The sequence below is a fragment of the Felis catus genome, chromosome A3, assembly GCF_018350175.1.
Source record: "Felis catus isolate Fca126 chromosome A3, F.catus_Fca126_mat1.0, whole genome shotgun sequence".
In the NCBI taxonomy this organism is placed as follows: domain Eukaryota; kingdom Metazoa; phylum Chordata; class Mammalia; order Carnivora; family Felidae; genus Felis; species Felis catus.
This window is the reverse complement of record NC_058370.1, coordinates 128,631,600-128,655,716: the sequence shown is the minus strand read 5'-3', so window position 1 is coordinate 128,655,716 and position 24,117 is coordinate 128,631,600. Positions and strand designations below refer to the sequence as shown.

General features: G+C 39.9%; 1 protein-coding gene across 11 annotated transcripts in view; it reads right to left on the bottom strand.

Annotated features, from left to right (window-relative positions):
- NBAS (NBAS subunit of NRZ tethering complex) overlaps positions 1 to 24,117 on the bottom strand; it is a 355,550-nt gene that overhangs the window by 272,873 nt on the left and 58,560 nt on the right. For 10 of the 11 annotated variants that reach the window (XM_045054925.1, XM_045054924.1, XM_045054917.1 and 7 more), the window contains one exon: positions 5,588 to 5,726. The exons of the other annotated variant lie outside the window; for it this stretch is intronic. In XM_045054925.1, coding sequence (XP_044910860.1) covers positions 5,588 to 5,726 — 139 coding nt within the window. The remainder of the gene's footprint in view (positions 1 to 5,587; positions 5,727 to 24,117) is intronic. 11 annotated transcript variants of the gene reach the window in all.

Below are 24,117 nucleotides of genomic sequence, written 5' to 3'. Positions count from 1 at the left end.
ATTTATATGAAACAGAATAGGTAAGTCCATAGAAACAGAAAGCAGACTAGAGGTTGCCAGGAACTGGAGGGAGGAAGAATAGGGAAGGACAAGTTAATGGGAATGAGGTTTCCTTTTGGGGTGATAAGAATGTCTTGGAACTAGATAGTGGTGATAGTTGCAAACATTGTGAATGTACTAAACGCAACTGAATTGTATATTTTAAAATGGTTAGTGGTTGGTTTTATGTTTTATGAATTTTACCTTGAAAGAAAAAGGCAAAGAAGAGTACAGGTTTGTTGAGCTTAAAAATTTTCCTATCAGAACTTCTGAGTAGTTAAAGCCATCAGTGGTGGCTTAGCTCCGTATCTCCCAATATTTCCTCCAACAAAAAAAGAAAAAGAAGGGAAAAATATGAGGTGCCTGGCTGGCTCAGTCAGTAGAACACGGTCATGAACTGAAGCCCCACACTGGGTGTAGAGCTTACTTGAAGAAAAAAAAAGTGGGGCGGGGGGAGGGTGGGGAGTAGAAAATAAATCTATATGAAAATCATGTCCTCACCTTAACTTGAAGACAGAAGATAAGACAAACTTCAAGATAACTATAAGTAAGAAAGACAAAAAACACCAAATCCCAGGGTGTCATCTCAACTGCTCCTGCCAACCCCCATGTCCCCATGACGCCTACTACCAGGCCTGGTGTTGAGCAATAGCAGATTGTAAAAATACTGCAGGGTCACGGAAGGACAGATGAGGGAAGGTAGCAAAGGGATCATCTAAAACCACTGTCAAAATTATAATCCAAGAATTCTTGCCAGAAATAGAAAAAGATATATAGTTGAAAGAGCCAATGGGGATTCTCTGAGAAAATTAGCCCAGAAAAATCAACTCTGAGAAATATCCTAGGAAAGCTATTAAATTTCACAGACTAAAAAAAAAAAAATCCTCAAGGCCTTCAAGTATAATGGCCAAATAACATTTGTATATTATTTGTATGATTCCCTTTGTAAGGAAAATAATTTAACTTCAGTGAGAATTTTCATATTCCACATACAAAGCAAAGCAATAATGGAGTAGTGGTTTTTTTTGTTTTTTGTTTTTTTAAGTTCAATGAAAGAAAGGGTAAACTAAGGATTTTATATCCACACGTTTTCCTTCAAATACTAGACTACTAGAAAACAATTTTGAACATACAAGAACTTAAGGAACTCTTTCCCCATGAACCCGTCTTAAAACATCTTCTAAAAGAGGGGCGCCTAGTTGGCTCAGTCAGTGGAGCATGCAACTCTTGATTCCAGGCTGAGTTTGAACCCCATGTTGGGTGTAGAGATTACTTAAGAATAAAATCTTAAAGAGCATGTGTGTACACACACACACACACACACACACACACACACACACACATCTACTAGAAGATAGTTTCATCCAACCAAGAGATGACTGGGAACACTTCAAAACAAAAAGTGACAGCATTCTGAATCAGAAATGGACATCTAAGACACTAAAGAAAGGTGAGGATCAAGGCAGAAACTAATGTGCAAATATTATGTGTTTTGTCAAAGTAGCAGTAGCACAAAAAGGGCAGAGAACGGAAAGGAAGAAAGGAAAATAAACTGATTTTTGTAGAAGCAATTAGAAGAGATTAAAGAATACCAATAAAATTGATGCATGGGTAAAATGTTGGGAGGCCACTGATTACATCAATAGGAGTATTTCAGTGAAATGATGGAAGTAAATCCCCATGCAACAGAATTCGAATTCAAGAGAGAAAAGAAAGAGGAAGTGCAAGCAAGTACAGACGACTCTAGAACATGTTAAAGAAAGGGAAATAAATGGGGTGGTAGCAGGATTTAGTGGGGTCTATATCCCCCAAAGGCAAACAAAAAAATGGTTTTTATGATGGAAAAATAAAAGCATGTTGTACGCTGATAAGTCTAACAGACAGCACAATTCATGGTATAGGAACAATATTCTTCCATGAACAAGCGTGAGATCTGGTAGAAACACAGATGGGTTGGCCGTAGCCGGTACAAGGACAGTTTGTCTGCGATGACGACAGAAGAGGTACAGATGCAGGCAGGTGGTGGGGTCTTATGGAAATATTCCTCTGATTACTTCTATATTCTGAGGGAAATAGGATTTCTCAGAGAAACGGGTTTCCAAACAGCCTGTGTCCCTTCCACAACAGCCTTTACCAAAAAAGCAGCGTAGCAGTAACATAAAAATTAGTTTTGTTCCTTTTTATACTTTTTCTAAAATTCTGACCTTAAAAATACAAACATAATAACAATGAACACTTTAGATCACCGTATGGCTTATCAAGTGCCTTCAAATATATTCCCTCATCTAATTGTCGCAAAAGCCTTACCCACAGAGGTGTAAAGTGTTGAGGCAGAATTCCCATCCCAGACTTCTGACTCCCGAGTCTGGGTTCTTTCCTTTCTCCCAGTTACTGAATCCAAACCTGCTGTCTGTTATAGCTTATTGCCTCTATTTGTGGACACAGCTATATCCTCCCATACAGTAAACCCCGTGAGGGCTGCTACCTCTCTATTCCTAACACCCAGCAGTGACTCAACGTTGAACAAACGAATACATAAAACTACCCAACATTAATTTGAAACTTCGGTCAATGCACATATTGAATCTTGCACCGTCTCTTAGACAACCTGGCAGCCGTGTGAGAGACTAGAATGTATGTGTCAGCAGCATTTTTTAGTCAATATCCACCCGAACACAATAGCAACCTTAAACAAACAAGCTCGATGAGGACAGTATCTGCCACCTGACAAAAGGAACTAATCCCAAAACTCAAATTACTCTGAGGTAGGGGCAGGCTACGTAGAAGGACTGGACGTTTAGCTGCAAGACATATTTAAGAGCCACTAACGTAATTAAAATACCCTTCGAAGAAATTAATCATACAGCCGAGCATTCAATTTGCAATTTAATGTTTTTCCCCACTTATTCTGTCAGGGCACGGGCAATTTTCTTTTAAGAGACTGCCATACCAAAGCTTCAGGCTGGGGAGGGAAGGGCCATAGCAAAGCAGATTTCAATACTTCAGTGAGGAGCAAAGTGAAAGCACAAGAGAATTCAAAGAAGCCAAGGTGAAAAGAGGGTTCACGGTACGCGAGAGCACTCTGTGACTCTTCGTCTCCCAGACCCCTCTGTCACAAATGCGCCCGATTAAACTGACCTGAAATGGACCTCCACAGTTCGCCTACTTCATCTCTCCTTGTATCCTCCACACTTAGCCTATATTTTCTCTTTTGCCCCTCAACCTTTGACAAATTTCATAGCTACTGAAAAGCGCAAGTGATGGTACAAAGAAACACCAGTATACCTTTCGCTTGGGTTCACCAGTTATCGATGCTTTGCCATTTATCTATGTGTGCTTTATCTATGTGTGTGTATACACGTCTTTTAAATTATGGTTTTGACTAAACCATTTAAAAAATAAGCTGCAGACATCACACTTAGACTCAAGAGCCAAAGCTGTTCAAACTCTTTCCAAGATCTGCCCTGAATATCTCACATAGAAAACTACAAGCTGGGTATGAACTACATCGAGAGAAACAGGAAGAACTTCCTGCAAAAACGAAATAATATGTTTAAGCAACTCTTACCCCTTTACGAATTATGGGATAATCACAGACAAATCTGACAGTGCCACTGAGACGGGCATAATCTCACACGGGGAGTGGGGGAAGGCGCTCAACGGGAGTCTAGAAGATCCATTCCACCTGTGTTCCCTATTTTTAGTCATGAGATCTTAGGCTCCTTATCTGTGAAGTGTGGCTACCAAACCCCAATCCGGCCTCCTCTGGGTCCGGCAGGAGAAGAGGCAGGAACTAGCATAAGCAGAGGGTAGCACATGGAAGGAAGAGCACAAAAAACAGTCCTCGATTATAAACTCATCCAGAAATACTACCAGATACAGGGTCTAGTGTCACATAAACCACTAAGTTGAACTAAATTAAAAAAAAAACAAACAAACAAACAAACGGTGCCTGGGTGGATCAGTTAAGCATCCGACTTTAGCTCAGATTATGGTCTCACAGGTAATGAGTCCAAGCACTACTCTGGGATTCATTCTCATTCTCTCTCTCTCTCTCTCTCTCTCTCTCTCTCTGCCCCTCATGGGATTCTCTCTCTCTCTCCTCTCCCTTCCTCACTCACCCTTTCTCACCAAAAAAAAAAAAAAAAAAAAAAAAAAAACCACACACATACCCAACCCTACTTTGTTGAGCTCAATTCACAATAACATACTTCGGAATATGCTGAGAACTAAAGAAAAAAATGAATGGGAGCTTACAATAATTGCTTAAGATTTTCTTTTAAAAGCATTTCTTCATTAGTTCCTTTTTAATACCAGACATTTAACCATTCATGGTTTTAGGGTATTATTTTAAAATCAGTGTATCTTAACACAGAATTAACAGGACAAATACATTCACTATAGGAAAAAACAACATGACACATTCCCTTATACTGTGCTTTACTTTAATTTCTTGGTTTCTTCCCTACTGGAAAACATATCTGAGCAGCCACTGGAAAGGAGGCACTGTGCTAAGAACAGGATACATAATTTTGATCAAGTGCTTGATTTCCTGCAGTTTACATAAATAACCAAGATATATAACATTACAGGGTGGTCAATATGGCCGATAAATTATTCACTAATATCTCATTTTTCTTGGCTTTCTGGATACACAGAAAAAACAATTTCTCAGGCCCCTTACAGGCAGGAAGGGCCATATGATTAGTTAGAACGCATGCACTGTGAGAAGTAACAGCAGTTCTGGTTTAAAAAGTTCCACCTTTCAGCCCTCTCTTCCCTCTTCTACAAACTGAGACAGTGGAACCTCAAGAGGTCACCAGCCTCTGTGTATTCTTCAGTCATCACTTGGAACAAACTGTTCAGGGGAGTCATGGCACCAAGAGCAGGCTCTGCCACAAATAAGGGATGAGTTGTTACCCGGTAAAACACAGAAATGTCAGGAGTTTTCGTCTATGTAACTGTTTTTATTATCACAGCAGAACCTAGCCTATACTGACTATTCCAGCACACCAGAATACTCTGCTATACAACAAATGAATGAATGGCCAGGTTTATCACCCAGGTGAACACAGACGAAAATGTCAGGAAGTGTAGCATGGTGGTGAAATCTTGAACAGGGGAACTTCCGTTGTATTCTGCCACTTGCTAGCTCGGTGACCCAGGGTAGTTACTTAACTACGCTTTACTTTTGCCATCAACAGACAGGCTAGTAACAATACCTATCTCAAAAAGTGGGGGAGAATTAAGTGGGCTAATACATACAATAGCACTCAGAAGAGCTGCCAGCACAGCAAACACATGGAATGAACGTTAACGTTTAAATAAGCAAATGTAAGTAACAAGACTACTGTTGTTCTTCTAACATCTGCTAATACCGTTACTAAAAATGAGACCAAGTTAAACACAAAATGCTTTAGATAAATTTGATGTTTGGAAGAAGTACCAAAATTTCACACAAAGTCACCTTCCTCATCCAAGACAAATTATTTCCTCCTCTCCTGCCTAAGCTCTATTAGCAAAGTGAAAGGCCATAACTAATACTTACTGCAGTGACCCTGTCTCCACCATTAGTAACCTGCTTATAATAAGGCGATCCTGAAAGAACTCTCCAGGCAGATAGGCCATAGCTAGACGCTTTGGATATGCCCACTTCAGCAGTTTCGCATCCACCAACCAGTAAAAGTCTAGAAAACAGAAAAATAAAAAGAACTGATAAACTGTAATATGAGTAAGAGGACATCAAAACAAGGAGAGCAGAAACAGTCACCTTCACAAAGAAAACTGAAGTTGCTATATACTAAACCCAGAAGTAAAATATTTTAGAAGAAACAATCAGAAGAAAACCAGATGGTTTTTCACCTAGAATTCCACCTTCACTTATACAGAGGTAAGGCTTAAACATTCAAGTACCTGAAATCCAGATGGGAACGGTAAAGAAAGAGTAAAAATGTTTCAAGGTTGGCCCCTGAACACTGAAGAAATGGTCTGTATCAACACCAATAAACTTCAGATCCAGACGCGTCCCACACCCAGATATAGGTATATTCATCACAGCATTATGCACAGTGAGGACACAATTACAGATGTTAGGGATGACAGCCAAAAGCGCTGTGGATAGGACAGTACCCTACAATAATAACGACACTGAAACAAGACGACGCGGTAGTTTACACGCACGTTATGATCTGTTTCCTCCAGTTGTTCTACTTTGTGAACAATTAGAGGCAAGCTGCCAACAGGGCAAACAGTCTGACATATACTAGAAGGTAAAAGACTGTGACACTACACAGACTAAACTCATTAATAATGAAAACCAAACAGTCATGATGTTTTTATTGACATATAAATGATACATAGCATATTAGTTCAGGTGTACGACATAAGGATTCAAAATTTGTATATACCGTGAAATGATCGCCGTAGCTAGTTAATATCTATCCCATACACAGTTACACGTTCTTTTTCTTGTGATGAGAGCTTTTAACATCTACTCTGTTAGCAACTTTCAAATATGCAATACAGTATTTTTAACTGGAGTCAGCACCAACAGTCATGATTTTTAAAGTCACAGCATTCACTAAATCTAGCCGAGAGCTATGTAACAGGCATTATAATCATCTAACGAAAAAAAAAATGTTTAAAGGTAAAATTATGATAAGTTAAAGGAAGCACTACACCTACCAGTGAATTATTCATTGTTCCCAATGACAATAAAGTGGAACACTAACAGAAAAGAGAAGTCACAGTTTCACTGGTCTTGTCCATGTAACACTGTCCCAACATGATCTACCACTGTCCCAAATGACAGAAAATAATGATCAAGCTCCCCTTTAAAGCAAAACACTCATATTGTCACCAGGCTCCCATTTTGTCAAAAAAAGGATGTACTTCATCACACAAATTAGTCCTTACCTTTTGCTAGACCATGTTCATAGAAACAGCAAAACTTAAAAAACTTTAGTGTCTGCATAGAAAATACAAGGTAAAAGAAAACAACACTTTAAAAGGCTCTTTAGAGTTGGTGTATCAAAAGGATTTACTTAAAAAAAGGGTAGAGGAATGACCAGGGATCTACCTACGAAACAAGAGTGGCCGCGAGTTGACTGTTGAAACTGAATGACAGGCACAAGGAAGTCAATATATTATCGTCTCTATGAACACGCTTCAAATAATCCACAATGAAATTTTTTTCAAAAGTCATTTTGTTTAAAAAAAAAAAAAGCAGAAAACAAAAAAAAAACTCTGGGAGTGCCTGGCTAGCTCCATCAGTAGAGCATGCGATTCTTGATCTCAGGGTTGTGAAATTGAGCCTCACACTGGGCGTGGAGATTACTTTATTATTTTTTTTAATATGAAATTTGTTGTCAAATTGGCTTCCATACAACACCCAGTGCTCATCCCAACAGGTGCCCTCCTCAATGCTCATCACCCACTTTCCCCTCCCTCCTACCACCCCCCCCCCCCCCCCGTCAACCCTCAGTTTAGTCTCAGTTTTTAAAAGTCTCTTATGGTATGCCTCCCTCTCTTTTTTTTTTTTTTCCCCTTCCCCTCCCCCATGGTCTTCTGTTAAGTTTCTCAGGATCCACATAGGAGTGAAAACATATGGTATCTGTCTTTCTCTGTAGGACTTATTTCACTTAGCATAACATTCTCCAGTTCCATCCACGTTGCTACAAAAGGCCAGATTTCATTCTTTCTCATTGCCATGTAGTATTCCATTGTGTATATAAACCACAACTTCTTTATCCATTCATCAGTTGATGGACATTTAGGCTCTTTCCATAATTTGGCTATTGTTGAAAGTGCTGCTATAAACATTAGGGTACAATTGCCCCTATGTATCAGCACTCCTGCATCCCTTGGGTAAATTCCTAGTAGTGCTATTGCTGGGTCCTAGGGTAGATCAATTTTTAATTTTTTGAGGAACTTCCACACTTGATCTCAGGGTTATGAATTTGAGCCTCACACTGGGCATAGAGATTACTTTTTAAAAAATCCTCTGAATAAACAGAAACAAAACAGGTAATCCTGAATATTGATATTTCTGAATATAATCTCAGTGTTTTTTCAAACATAAAACATGTTTTTCATAAAACATATCTTTAAAAATTAGCAACCTATCATTATAATAAACATAAAAACACTAAGAATTCAACAAATTCCCAAAAGACCAGGATAACTAAAATAATTTTCCTCTGCTCAGTGTACAACATATATATTTATATTAACAACCGTATAATTCTTTTCTCAAAGGATTCAATATTATTATTTACTCTGCACTACTATGTCATGTAGGGGACATACCTAATTTTCAGATAAAAAATATACACAGTTTTTGGCTCTCGGCTTGGAGGAGGCGAAGGTGCAACTCTCTTCAGTCATCCAGAATCCAGGTTCATCCGACACCAGCCGCCTCCACCACGCCGCCTAAATTCAATCCCAGTAAGATCTAAGTTGTATACCTGAGGTACACCAGTGGGGAAGTCAGTGCCACATCTGCCCTGACCCCCAAGACTGCCCCCTGAGTCTGTCTCCAAAAAAAGGTTGGCGATGACATCTCCAGGGTAACCTGTGATCAGAAGGGTCTGAGGCTGACAATGAAACTGACCATTCAGAATAGACAGACCCGGATTGAAATGGTACCTTCTGCCTCTTCCCTGATTATCGAAGCCCTCAAGGAACCACCAAGAGAGAGAAAGAAGCAGAAAAACGTTAAGCACAGCAGAAGTATCACTTTTGACGAGATTGTGAACATTGCCCAACAGATGCAGCACCATTCTTTAGCCAGAGAACTTTCTGGAACCATTTGAGAGATCCTGGGGACTGTCCAGTCTATGGGGGGCAATGTTCATGGCCACCACCCTCATGACATCAGAGATGCATGAACAGTGGTGCAGTGGAATGCCCCACTAGTAAGAACTACAAAGGAAAATTTTTCAATAGAGGATCACTTGACAATCAAAAAATAATAATATGTATACATACACATGTATATGTATTAAACTAAGTTGCCTGACTACTGAAGAAGGAGATACACAGCTAACTAAAATCTCAGATTTCTTATCTCTTGTTCTTCATGCTAGAAGACATGTCCTCACCATGATTTCTGAGAAATATCATAGCCATGTATACATCAAACTGGCTACATGCAAACTCCACTAAGAACAAAAGAGATCCAGGGATGCCTGGGTGGCTCAGTCAGTTAAGCGTCCAATTCTTGATCTCAGCTCAGGTATTGATCTCGAGGTCATGAATTCAAGCACTGCACTGGGCTCCTCACTGGGCATGGAGCCAACTTCAATCAATCAATCAATAAAACAAAAGAGATTCAACACCTGCTTCCAAACCTTTCCTCCATTAATGCCTAATTGAGGAGTAAGTGGAAAAAGAGGCAGAATGATGGAACTAATCACATACTGTCCTCACTAGATGATAAAACCATGTAACTTGAATGAAAACAGTCAATGAAAAAGAAAGAAGTCTGAGGCCCAGCCCAGCACAATATACAGAATAAATGTTTCCTGAGTAACTGAATTTAAAGCTCCAACTTTCTCCTTAAGTAGCACAGTGGAAGGTGCCAGAGCGACTCCACTTCCCCCTGCCAGTCCCCAAGCTTGCTGGTTCCAGCAGCGAGGTGTGAGAAGATGAGGCAGGGAAAGGGGGAAAGGTCAAGGCCACAGCGGGGAGGAAGAAAATGGGGGAAGGGGATGATTCACTGATAAAGATAGAACTAAACAAGGCTAAGCCGATAATCTGATAAAGGAAAGTGTTAAGAAAAAAATTCCAAACTATTTATGAAAGACTAAAAGCCATGAATACAGAGAAGAATACCATGTTCTTTGACACACCCTCAATACCTGAAAGAAGTCAATTCTTCATCTATAAATTGAATGCAATTTCAAATAAAATCCCAACAGAATTTTTCATGGGACTGAACACATACTAAAAGTAGACAAATCTAAAACTTACACGAGAGTGAGCAGTTCTAAGAAAAGCTAACTCCATTCTCACTGCTAATCATTCCCTTGTGCGCTGTGCTTTGTGCGTCTTCATCTGCAAATACTTTCCTACCTGGGGTCATTAAGACATTCTCCTTCAAATTCCACCATATTACACCTAAAACTTACAGGGGTGCCTGGGTGGCTCAGTCGGTTGAGCGTTCAACTCTTGATTTAGACTCAGGTCATAATTCCAGGGTTGTGGGATTGAGCCGCACGTCAGGCTCCATGCTGAGCATGGAACCCACTTAAGATTCTCTTCTCTCTCTCTCCCCACCGCCGTCCCTCCCCTGCTACGCTCTCTAAAAAAAAATTAATTTTTTTTAAAAATTTTAAATTTCTATTTATACAATGAAAAGATAAATCACACACCAGATGAACACACAAAAGTAACAGAGTATTAGCAAAGAATGTATATGGATCTCCCATAATCAGCCCAAAACAAAAATGGACAAAGCATTAAGCAAGTCACAAAAGGAGAAATCCAAAAGTCAGTAATGCATATTAAAACAATACAGATTTAGGGGTGCCTGGCTGGCTCAGCTGGTAGGGCATATATGTGACTCTTGATCTTGGCATTGTGAGTTCAAATCTCCATGTTGGCCACAGATACGTTAAAAAAAAAAAATGAGTAAAATACAGAGAATGTTTAAGAACACAGTTAAAGTACTGGTGAAGCTTCAAATTGGAACAATCATTTTGGAGAATGATGTGGCAAACCTAACAAAAAGACATACCTGACAACCCCATAAACTATGTTCTAAGGACACTCTGGAGAAATTCTTATACAGGTATATTTATCTCATGGTAAAAGAAGATTTTGTGCAGCACTATTTATAATGCAGGAGAATTAGATGTATTTTAAATGCTTAAAAGGAATGGATAAATTCAACAAATTATCCAGGAAAACATATACAACAATAGAATGGATACGTAGATAAGATGGTAGGTAAAGAAATGGGGGGGGGGGGGGGGGAAGGCATGCACCAAAATCTTGAGAGCAGCTACCTCTAGAAAGGGATGAGGAGACAAAGGAATGGAAGGAGGGAATTTGGGGAATTCTGTTTGTACTGTCTCTTTTACTCATGTATGTGCATGTACACGGACACACACACCCCTTAAGTAAAAAAGAAAACGTTAGTATTTGTTAATTCTGAGTAGTAGATACTTAGGTATTCATGACCTCATTCTCCGTACTTTTCTCTTTAACTTAAAAACGGGAACATCGAGATACAGTATCCCAAATCATGTACATAAATTTTGCCAGTTAGTGAAGTCCAGGAAAGAAAATGCAGTAAACTGGCTTTAGCACATAACACCCACCCACAAGTCTAGTCAAATACTGAAAATAAAATCAGCGTATCATTTACTTTGTGGCATTTAGAGGTTTTCATACATTAACGGTTATAGCTTAAGCATTCCGTGATTTACTGCTGAAAGGATCGTTAGATTTTTGCAGAAGTCAGCCCGCACACAGATAATACTCTAGAAAATAATTTACAGCATTAACATTGTTCTGTTCCAGTGAATTCCTCCACCCAGAATAGTTCCTTAAATATACTGGATATTTGGCTTAAGTGCTTACTTTAAGAATCATATTTCGAAGTAATGGTTTTAAAATTTTTCTATAAAAACATAAAGCAAAACAGATTTTCTACAGTGCAAATTAAGTTCTCTAGATTAAAGCACATGATGTGTGGGAATTGTAACTGCACTTCTTGACAAAAAAGAGAGAAAGACTGACCTTCCCGGTAATCTTCAACCTCAAAATTTTGCGGAAAATAGGAGTATCATAGGTCTAGGTATCAGGCATCAGATTCAAGTACCTCTGCAACAAAGTAACTATGTGATGTTATGCCATCAATATTTACTAAATGCAAATTGTGTGCTAAGCAATGCGGAATATGGAATTACGGCAAGCAACTGAAGAAGCTTCATGATGAACCATTTATAATTCTTCTTGGAATCCATTTGTAGTGTTACAGTATCTCCCAGTTCATCAGCATCGAGCACGGGGTGGCTCTTAGGGCCGTGCTTTCGATCCCCACCTGCTTTCCTCTGCTGGCCTTAGAGGTACACTGATCGGCGGGAATGAAAATGAGCGGCCCCACTCCTGGGGGGCGGAGGCGGGGAGGGACAAGTCAACACAAACCAGTGCCGCACAGGACCTCTTCAAAGACCTCGGAGGTAGGTACAAAGACAGCCAAAAGGACAGTACGTGGAGGAAGGAGCCAAGGAAGGCTTCACAGTGAAAAGCTTATCTTTTAAACAATTTCCCGAATAAAGGGACCAGGTAAAGAACATTCCAAGCCCTGGGAATTCAATGTCAAAAAGCAGAGTGTCGTTTGTGAAACGGTGTTTGGAGAACAATGAATGCAGTATGTGCTTCCAGCCTATAAAAAGGGAAGCAGGAGGGGGAGAGAAAGTTCAAAGGGGTCCTGAACACTACAGAATAGTTTGTCTTGCTCCCTTCTGGGCACTTGCCACCTTCCACCTGACCTTCTCTACCAGAAGTTATTTAAATCACGCCTCCTTTAGCAAACTCGGAGCCACTTAGGAACAGAGATTGGATGTGCCTCCTTCATAGCATTTACCACAATTGTTTCACGCAAAACACATCTATCTGTGCGCTATGTGCAAAGCACTACAAGGAACAACGATAAATAAGACACAGTCCTTGTCCTTGGCTTAACCTCCCCGGGCTTCAGCTCTCCCACCTGAGAAATGAAGGGGCTGAACCAAATGATGGATGAACCTCTTCCCCAGCTCTGACATCCTAAGAGGCTCAAACTCAGAGCAGGAACACAGGTATCAGACAACAAAAATAAACTGTGACAAATGGAGCCAAAAACACAAGAAGAGGTGAATTAAATGAGCAAGAGTAAAGGCAGTGGCCGAGCAGAACAAGGGGCAGCGATACATACGGGGGTGGCCAAGGCCATCTGAGGAAAGGCAGCTGGGGACAGAATGTGTGCCCCTAGGCATCGCCCCACATGTGACACTGATGAACTGGGAGAGTTCCATGTGACACTACAAATTGTTTCCAAGAAGAACTGTAAATCGTTTATTAAGAAGGTCCTTCAATCTATAATTGTTGAAAGAATCTGCCATCTAGTGGCTCAAACTTCTAAAAGCGGAGGAAGGAAGTTTGAAATAGGAGAAACAGCTGTATAAGCTCCGTCCAGTGACCGGTGGGCTTGTGGCATACAACCCACAGAAAGGGAAGAAGGAAGAAAAACACTACAGCTCTCAAAATTTTAAAGCGCCTAAGATCATGCCTGTCAAAATAAGGGCTCAAGAATTGTTACCTACTGCTTCACAGCTAGAAGTCACTCCTCTCTTGGAAATAATGGAAAATGTTCTCATTTTAATTCATCTTCAGTGTATCTTACACATTCTTCATTTCAAAACCTTTACTACTTCAAAATTTAAGATTCCGCTGATCTCTTTATTAGATTAAGACTTATAGGAAGAAAACACACATAATTGGAACTCATTCAACAGCAATGGTTTTCAAACGTTCATATGCATCACAATCACCTAGAGTGCTCGTAAAAACAGACTGCTGGACCACACCTCCAGAGGTCTAATCGAGTTGGCCCAGGATGGAGTCCAAGAATCTGAGTATCGAACAATCTCCCCCAGTGATTCTGATGCTGCTGGTGCAGAGACCACACTTCAAGAACGCAGCTTTGTATGATGTTTGAATCTATGATTGGAGCTCTGGAGGACACGGCTCACTAGAAATCAAATTATGAAGCATGGCACGCTTAAGGATGATCACAGAAAACTAATTTTAATGAATGGTTAGTTTTTAAAGGCAAAACAATGAGAATTTTTCTTCAATAGGAAAAACACTATAAAAGACTAGTTAGTTTAGTAATAAAAAATCATTCCATTTTCCTACTAATTAGGCATTTAATATATTTAAAATTGAGGGGTACCTGGTTATAAAGTCCTTAAAACACAATTTATAATAATTCAAAATCAAGAGGTGTGAGGAAATATATAAAGTTCAATACTCTTTATTTTAGATCTTTCAAGCAGAACTGAACCCATACTGAGATAGATGGTTGGATGGCATAGAACAGAGGTCAGCCAACATTTTCTATAAAAAGCCAGAGAGCACATATTTTAAGCTCTGTGGACCATAAATGGTCTCTTTCACAACTACTCAATCACAGTACAAAAGAGCACAGACAACATGTTAAAAAAAAAAAAAAAGCATTACAAAGTTCTAATAAAATTTTATTTGTGGACACTGAAATTTGAACTTCCTATAATTTTCATGGATCATAAAATTTTGGGGGGGAGGGGGGTTTCCAAACATTTTTTAAAATGTAAAATCCATTCTTGGCTGATAAGCTACCTTAAAGCAGGTCAGATTTGGCCCACAGCCCATAGTTTTCTAGGCTCTGGTACAGAGAAAAGCTTACTGAGTGTGATTATCAGACGACCTGAGTTTACCACGTAGAGTTGTATCATCCTAGGAGACACTATTAACCTCTCAGAGCTTTGGTTTCTCCAACTATACAAGAGCAGCTATAATACCATCTTATTGGATTGAAGATTGAAATTCAATAAATATCTGGTAGTCCGTAAAGACTCTAAAATTTTTCAATTATAACCTTAATACCTTCAGGTTTAGTCAATTCAGTATCAATTCAGGAAGCGCCTTCATTTTTCAAGGTACTGTGCTAGCAGTGTAAGAAATGCTTCGTAGGGAAACCAAATTTTCCCTGCCCTGAAGGAATTTACAGTCCCTTGGGGGTAATGGGGCTGTGATTTCACCTAAAAAAGGCTTGAAAAAACCTGTTTCAGGCCTTCCATTCATATAGTTGTTTAACCTGAGCTCTTACATTTTAATTCTTCCATTCCCAGGCTTTCATTCATTTACTCAACAAATATTTCATTGAGCGCCCTATGCACCAGGCCATATTCTAAACTCTGAAAAAAATAGCTACAAATAACACAAAGTTCCTGCCCTCATGGAGTTTACATTCCAGTGCATCAGTATTGCTTCTCCCCTTTTTCATGCTTTAACAAAGCCAAGCAAATGTTGACATCTGAACCATAATTAACTGATATTCCATGCAAAAAAGCATTGCAATAAGCATTGATAATACAGTGCTAAGACCTGTGCAGATAAATGAAGGAAAAAAAAAAACAAAAAACAAAAAACAAGGACATTCCAAGCAGAGGAAAAAAGAACCACGAATACCTTTAAGAACAAAATCATTTTGAGAAATCTAAGAATATAAATATATAGGTCTAGAGTTATCTAGAGCAAGAGTCAGTAAACTACAGTCCCTGGACCAAATCCAGCCCACTGCCTATTTTTGTGAATAAAGCTTTCTTAGAACACAGTCATGCTCATTCATTTATATATTGTTATGGCTGCTTTCAAAACGGCAGTGCAAGAGTTGAATAGTTACAACAGAGACCATGTGGTCCTTTACAAAAAAGGTGTGCCAATCTTGGTGTAGAGCAAAGAAACATGAGGGGATGTGGCAGAAGGTTAGAGAGGTTAAAAGACCAAATTATAAAAGGCCTTTAATACATTGGGGCATCTGGCTGGCTCAGTCTGTGGAGCATATGACTCTTGACGTCAGGGTTTTGAGTTCAAACCGCATGTTGGGTGTGGAGATTACTTAAAAATTTAAAAAAAATTTTTTTCAAAGGCTTTTAACACTAAATTAAGGAGTTACATCTGTATCTCAATGGCTAAAGGAAATTAGAGGATTTTTAAGTAGGTGATCAGACTTATATCGGACTTGTACTCGGTGCTGGAAACATAACAGAAAAGAAATTAGAGGAGACCAGACAGGAAGCAGGGAACACACTTGATAAAGTAGAGAGTGTCTGAGCTAGAAGGATGGCAGGAGAAATAAAGAGGCAGAGACAGATTTAATACATTGAAGAGAAAAATAATCAACTCGTTAAGATTCGTAAGAATGAGTTAAGAATTATCTAAAGCAAATCTCAGGGCACCTGGGTGGTTCAGTTGGTTGAGCATCCGACTTTCGCTCAGGTCATGATCTCACAGTTTGTGGGTTCGAGCCCCACATCAGGCTCTGTGCTGACCACTTGCTCGGAGCCTGGAGCCTGCTTCAGATTCTGTGTCTTCATCTCTCCCTCTGACTCTCCCACTCTCTCTCTCAAAAATAAATGAACATTAAAGGCACCTGGGTGGCTCAGTCGGTTGAGCGTCCGACTTCAGCCCAGGTCATGATGTCATAGTTTGTGGGTTCACGCCCCGCATCAGGCTCTGTGCTGACCCCTTGCTCGGAGCCTGGGGCCTGCTTCAGATTCCATGTCTCCTTCTCTCTCTGCCCCTCCCCCGCTCACACTTTGTCTCACTCTGTTTCTCAAAAATAAATAAAGGTAAAAAAATTAAAAAATAAAAAAATAATAAAGCAAATCTCAGGGTTCTGGCCTGGAATAAATGCTACATACCAAGATTCAGGAATACAGGAGAAAATGCACATTTGGAGGTAAAAAGCGATTAACAGAATATAATTGAATATGAGGAACTTGTGAGCTAGCTACCCAAGAAACGATGTTCTGTAAGCAAGTGAATAAATAGCTGTGTGGCTTATAAGTAACTTATGGGATACAGATTTGGGAGATATCACATACGCATTTAAGTGCTGACTGGTTTGCTTAAAGTTGCCTATAAAAATATATAGAATAGGTAAGAAAAACAATGGCCAAAGGACTCCACTGAAAATCTACTAGAATTAATAATCAGGCTCAGCATGGCTATAGAACACAAGACCAATATACGTAAATCAATTGTATTTCTATATACTAGTAATAAGCACTCGGGAAAAAAAATTTAACTTTTCCAAATTTTCAGACACCAGTGTACCTCTTTCAAATGATTTATGGCACACAAAAAAATATTATTTATAACACATTTATTTAAAGTCAACATGCTTTTCTTTTTAATTTAGCTTGGTCATAATCACAACTCTGTTGACATCATGGATTTTCTATACAAATTAGTATCAAATAAAGACTTGTGCATGTCCTACCTAAAGCCACCACACATGTACCTGTTACACTTTGGGAGAGACAACGTAAGCAGAATAGAAAATGACACGTAAGATGGACGAATTTCCCAGATGCCCAGGTGACAGTGGTGATCTCTGTCATAAGAGGTACAAGGGGACACACACAGGTTTTTGGAAAGGCAGATGTTCTTGACTGAATGCACCGGTGTGCAGGTCTTGTAACTTGTCCCAGGCCAAACTGGGGAGTAGGTAAGTGATGGCAATGCTGCGTAGGTTTTTCAATGCACGTGCACACACGTTATACACATACAAAAAACAAACACGCTCTTAGGAGGTAGAATTTGGATACAAAAGTTCTACTGGCAAAAGCCAAATACGTTAGATGATGGCTGTTTTAATTTACTGATGAGGGGAATTCTTCCACGATGTATCCATACACCAAATCATCACATTACACACTTTAAAAATACCTTACAATTTTGTCACTTCTACCTCAATAAAGCTGGAGGAGGGAAAAACAGCTCTACTGGAAAGGCTATTCTTACCATAGTCATGGAAAAATCCAGGCACTTCAGCTAGGTCTATAATGCCCTTTTTCTGGCTGTACTTACTGAACAAATTTTTTATTATATTTGGGCTTCCCATATCGGTCTGTTGAGACAAGTGGCCTGGCTCATGGGAGTTCATTTTCAAAATAAAATATTAAGTTTTGAGTTAATATTTGCCAAGACTTTAAGGTCTGTGTCTAGATTTTTTTTACATGTGGATGTGCAGTCACTTAGCACTATTTGTTGAAAAGACTGTCTTTGCTCCTTCATCAAAGATAAGCTGGCTATGGGCACCTGGGTGGCTCAGTTGGTTAAGCGTCCAACTCTTGATTTCGTCTCAGGTCATGATCTCAACAGTTCATGAGACAGAGCCCCGGGTCAGGCTTTGCACTGACAGCATGGAGCCTGCTTGGGGTTCTCTCTCTGTCCCTCTCTCTGTCACTCCCACCTACCCACCTCACACATGCCCTCTCTCTCTCAAAATAAATAAGTGAAATAAACTTTAAAAAATTACCTGATAAAAAAAAACCCACATAAATATTAACATCAACCTTTTGAGCTTGGTTAGTTCCTGAGGGTGATACACTCTCTGTAAGCTGAAAAATTCAGTTGCTGGGGCTACAAAGCCAGAGTATTGACTGGGGTAACCTTGCTAAAGAAATGCTTGCTAACTGGTGGAAAACTGTTCGGGTATCAAATCATGCTCCACGAACTTTTGTTTTACTCCTGTTTGTCATCCCTACACCCCACCAATGCCTTAGTAGCCTGGCACGAACAGGCTTCCAAGGAATATATACAGGCATAGAATAAACACACTCGTACGTTCTCTCCCCCTGCCGCACCCCATGGGGCTACACAAGAGAATAAAACCACCGAGCTGTGTTACTTCTACACCTATGTCCTACACAGTCAGCTCCTGACAGGCTCAGGTCTGGCCTCGGAGCACTTCTCAATCCAGTATTCCCAGCAGCCACAGCCTATGGAGAGGAGAGACACCTAAAATGAAATTTATTCCTATCCTTCATTAGGACAACTTCAAAAGCAAGGGTATCTTGTATTCATTTTATTTAATCTTTCAGAGCTTTAGCGCAAAGGTTCTCAAGAGGGATGGGGGATTATAAAGCCTTTTAACACATGCTGAGATCCCATCCTATCAAGCCTTCAAGAGTACAGCCTACGTATGAGCATTTTTTTAATTCTCAATAAGTGATTCTGTTGTCCACACCTCGTTAACAACCACTAGCCTAGCAAGCAGAATGTCCATAGAAATACTAATAATTTAGATTTCCCAGATGTCCCTGACCCTGTTTCCTTCCCTCAACCCACAGCTGATGCCAACGGTCATCTAAAGACTTAACTCCCTCCCAATCCTTAGGATGGATTTAAGCAACTCTTCTGCAAAAGCCCAGTATGTTCAGCATCCACCCATCTGGCCAATTTCATGCCTAACCTTGTATCCAGATTTCAGAACTACCCAGGTTCTGAAACTAAATTCACCTTCTACTCCAACATTAGTAGTTTAATTAGTAAAGTCTTTCTCAAACTTGTTTGTTCTCTCAGGAAAAAAAGTTCTCCCTTTGAGCCCTAGCTCCCCTCTCTAGTGAGCCCCATGGACTGCAAGGTATCCCTGACAATGGGTCTATCTCTAATGCCTACTACTAAAGTCCCTACCACAATCTTCCTCTGTTAAATGCTCCGTAGTAGTCTATACTAGACCGAAGGTACTTGAGCAGCTTATTTAATAAAACCATCTACTGTCTGTGCCCAGTGCAGCGCCAGCAAAGAACAGTCCGGAAAGAAGGACTTGCCTTGAGATTACACAGCTCAACAGTAGAACCAAGAACAGAATTGAGATCTCCTGTCTCCTAACCCACTACACATTCTACTATGTCAGAAAACTATTTATATTTTTTTTAGTTTTCTATTTGTCGATAAAATAAAATTAAACATCACTCCTTCATACCTATAAAATAAGCTAAAGAGTCTTCTTTTAGCTCTCTACTCCCAAGAGGAAGGCACAACAGCTATCATAGCTCCAAGTAGAAGCAAAAATTCAATCAGGCCCAAGTTACTTCTTTAAATTGCATTTCCGTAAATCTTTGCAGAGGGATTGTAGAGTAGTCCTTATAAGGGGGGAGAGGGGCAATAACTAAAGTAAAAGATTTATAAAGGTCTTTTATAAAGACCTTTTTATACATAATTGTAACATAAATTGTTTTTAATGTTTGTTTATTTTTGAGAGAGGGAGAGACAGACGGAGCACAAGTGATGGAGGGGCAGAGAGAGAGGGAGACACAGAATCTGAAGCAGGCTCTAGGCTCTGAGCTGTCAGTACAGAGCCAGAAGCTGGGCTCAAACTCACAAACCATGAGATCATAATCTGAGCTGAAGTTGGACACTTAACCAACTGAGCCACCCAGGCACCCCTATGTAACCGTAACATAAAGGGGATGAGCCCCTCCTATCAAAGAATCTCCAAACATAGAAGTCTTCAACTTAAAAGACAGCCAGCTTGGTGCGCACCTGGGTGGCTCAGTCAGTTAAGTGTCTGACTCTTCTTTTTAGGTCAGGTCATGATCTCATAGTCCATGGGATCGAGCCCCACATTGGGCTCTGTGCTGGTGGTGCAGAACCTGCTTGAGATTCTCTCTCTCTCTCCCTCCCTCTCTGCCCCTCCTCTGCTCACTCTCTCATTCTCTCTCAAAAATAAAATAAACATTAAAAAAAAAAAAAAAAAAGACAGGGGCGCCTGGGTGGCTCAGTCAATCAAGTGTCAGACTTTGGTTTAGGTCATGATCTCACAGTTTGTGAGTTCGAGCCCTGCATCAGGCTCTGTGCTGACAGCTCAGAGCCTGGAGCCTGCTTCAGATTCTGTGTCTCCCTCTCTCTCTGTTCCTCCACTGCTCGCAACTGTCTCTCTTTCTCTCTAAAAGGACCAAGAAACTGCTGAGTCACACATGACTACCTATCTGTAACATATTCTGATGAAAACAGATCACAGGATACAGCCAAGACACTCCATTTCCCTGTCTCTCTGAAGACAAGTGCCTGTAAAGCCAAAAAATTTAGTCTGAAGCTCAGAAGTCCCTTATTCACATCCAAAAGCTTTCACCTCTATGAGACAACGCAGCTTTCTCTACAGACAACAGCACCCTTGGTTTCTCCTCAAAAAAACTGACCTGAACTTAAAGAAAGGAGAATTTTCTCATGCTGGAGAAATGAGAAATTGAGAGGTAAAATGAAAAAATCCTTAATATAAGGTCAACTCGATTACTGACATTCATACTTCTCAGGTACAGTCTGCACATTAATCTCTCAAATGCCAATAGCCAGTACATTATCACAGGCCAAATGTACTCTCACTGCAGTGGGAGATAATCAGCAATGATCAGAACTACAGTATTCTTTCCTAGAAGCAATCCTTCATAAAGCTATTAATCTTACCTAGTTAGAGTTTAGGAAAAATTCTTAACGCAATTATACCTAACTGGTCCTCCAGCTGTCAATATACCATATCTTTTCTAAGTTTATTTATTTTGAAAGAGACAGAAACAGCGTGAGTGGGGGAGGGGCAGAGAGAGCAAGAGAGAATCCTAAGCAGGTTCCACGCCATCAGCACAGAGCATGACGTGGGGCTTCAACCCACGAAACCGTGAGATCGTGACCTGAGCCGAAACCAAGAGTCAGACACTTAACCAACTGAGCCACGCAGGTGCCCCGGCGTATCTTTTCACTTCACTTACCAATGCCCGGATTCTCACAGAATACATATGACCTTAAGAACCAGAAAGATAGGCACTATTACAGCAATGCAATGTCTGAAAATCCACTCACTGACTTCCAAATGCATCTCATAGGTCTAAATAGAACTTATACCTCCTAGGAAAATAAAATTTGCCTGAGCCCTTAGATAAACCTTTAAGGTAAGGAACTCTCAACGCTACTCTCTTCACAAGATCAAATTTCAAGATTTATGGGACTCACCTCCATTTTCCCAAAGGTGATATATGAAGAGACTGGCCCTTCTGCATACGCTGCTGAACCCCTTCCCAATCTATGTCCAAGATTCTTTTCCTTCCATTTTGTGCCAGTGAAGTTACCATCCTGTCACCTGAGAACTCATCACACCACAAAATTTTGGACTTCCCACTAAGTACTAGCTTTTTTTTTTTTTTTTTTTGGACTACTGCCTTTATCCCATGGGTATAAAGCGTTCACGTATTTAAAACGGCTAAGGTTTTGTTTAGGGGAAATCAGAAACCCACATGAGATGACCAGATCAACGCGCATAAGGCATAGCCCTCTAACACTTCAGGATGCCATTATTTAGAGGTATCCCTCAGTCTCCTCTGAAATGAACAGCTTTCTGCAGACCATGGCCTCCCTATACCACCTCTGAGCCTCGCTCGAAATAGCAGCAGCTCCAATCAGTGCATCAGTTACCTAACTACTCTACAACTGGAGTCCTTGTAATCTGTAACCTACTTTAAGGCAACCATAGCTTATTATCCCCTGGAAATGCTGTTTCAAGTTCCTTCTATTCAAACTGTATTTGCCCTAAAATAGTTGATTAAGATGAAAAAAAAATTATGATCATCCAAATGCTTGGATTCTTCCTTTGCACAACAGTGACACACAAAATTTATTAGTCATGGTTCTTTTTCCACAGACAGGAGTATCTTTCTTAACATAAACGTGAATAGCTTTCTTAATATAAAAAAGGTTCAGATGAAGTCTTCTTTAAATGGTCTCTTTTTCTTTCTTACTCATCCTTTATATATTACAGTTTTACTGAAGTATGATTTATACTCCATGAAACTTGCCAGCAGGAGAGAGAGTTAGGGGTAATGGAAATACCCTAAAACTGATTGTAGTAGTGATTGCACAATTATGTACATTTACTTTAAAAATCACCGAATTACACACAAAATCAGTATCAAAGAGTCATCAAGGATTCAAGGCATGGGTGGTTCTCTGAGGCGTCGGAGAAGGCATGTTCTCAGAGACTTTTTGACACTGTTGAGATGTAAATTAGAGTCTAGTAAAAGTTACAAACACTCTTTGCGTAGTTATCAAGGAATTTTTCAACATTCAAAGTTGACTACATCAGATTTTGCTTACAGAAATTACAGTGGGGGCGTCTGGGTGGCTCAGTCGCTTAAGCATCGGACTTCAGCTTGGGTCATGACTTCACGGTTTGTGGGTTCGAGTCCCACATCGGCTCTGTGCTGATAGCTTAGAGCCTGGAGCCTGCTTTGGATCCTGTGTCTCCCTCTTTCTCTCTGCCCCTCCCCTGCTTATGCTTGGTCTCTGTCTCTCAAAAATAAATAAAAATGTTTAAAAAAATTTTTTAATTAAAAAATTTTACAGTGAAGTTAGCAACAAAACTTTTAAAAAAAAGTGATTGCTGTTGAAAGTGGTGTCATTTAAAAATAGATGAAGTCTTCAATTTGAACTCAACTCATACTGATTACCCTTATTTGTGAATAGGACTCCCAAAATAGACTGGACATAGCCAGAGGAGAGACACTACATCTGAATCTCCACCACTGAGCACAGCACTCAAAGCAACTGCGGTCCCTCTAAGAATGCAGAGGGGGTAAGAAATTCCTCTTAGCTGTAATCAAGGTGCCAGCTAAGCCAAAATTAACAAATATTAAAAATAGAAATGAGGAGGCAGGGAGGTATTGGGGCGGGTCTAGAAGGGGAGCAGGACCAGTAAAGGAGGCAGAGAGGTGGATAAAATACATTCATTAGGCAGTGAGGACATGTAAAGAAGAAAACGGCCAAAATCAGCAAATCCATACAGGTTACCTGAAGCTACTCAATTAACTTAGGTTTCATATTACCCAATTTACCACCTCGATTTCTCTTCTTCAACAGTGCTCACAGCATTAGGCAAAACAATGAATTTCATAAAACCCTGAGTTTGTACATTACCAATTTATTCCAACTCCTCTCTGGCTGATTTATTTCACATTTATAAAATCCTTGTAGATGATAAATATCACAGGCTCACATTACTAGAGTAACCAAAAATAAATAAAAATGTGATAAATATTTCAGCTTCTTTCATTTAAGAAAAGACTGCATAATGGAAAAAATAAACAACCTAGCAATATTTTTGTCAGGCACAACAGGGCATTTACATGTAACATACGCCTTGCTTTGTAACAAATTTCATTCCGAAACCTTAACGCAGTCATCCATCTTCAAGCCGACTGCTCTCAAGAATCGTACATGATTGCAGAACCAACAATAGGCCTTCCTTCTGTGGTTTGATAACATATTTAAATTTCTAAAATTTTTAGAGACCACCCCCCAAAAAATAGGGTGATCCTGGGCCAGAAAGTGAAAGCCTTAAGAGTAATAAATGGAATCGGACTTATGACAAATTGTTACGTAAGAAGTATTCAGTGAATGATAATTTCAAACAGACGGTGCCAAGAGAACCCCACTTAGCCTCCAGAAATAATGCCAGGAAAAAAAAGAAATCCAACATTGACCTTTATA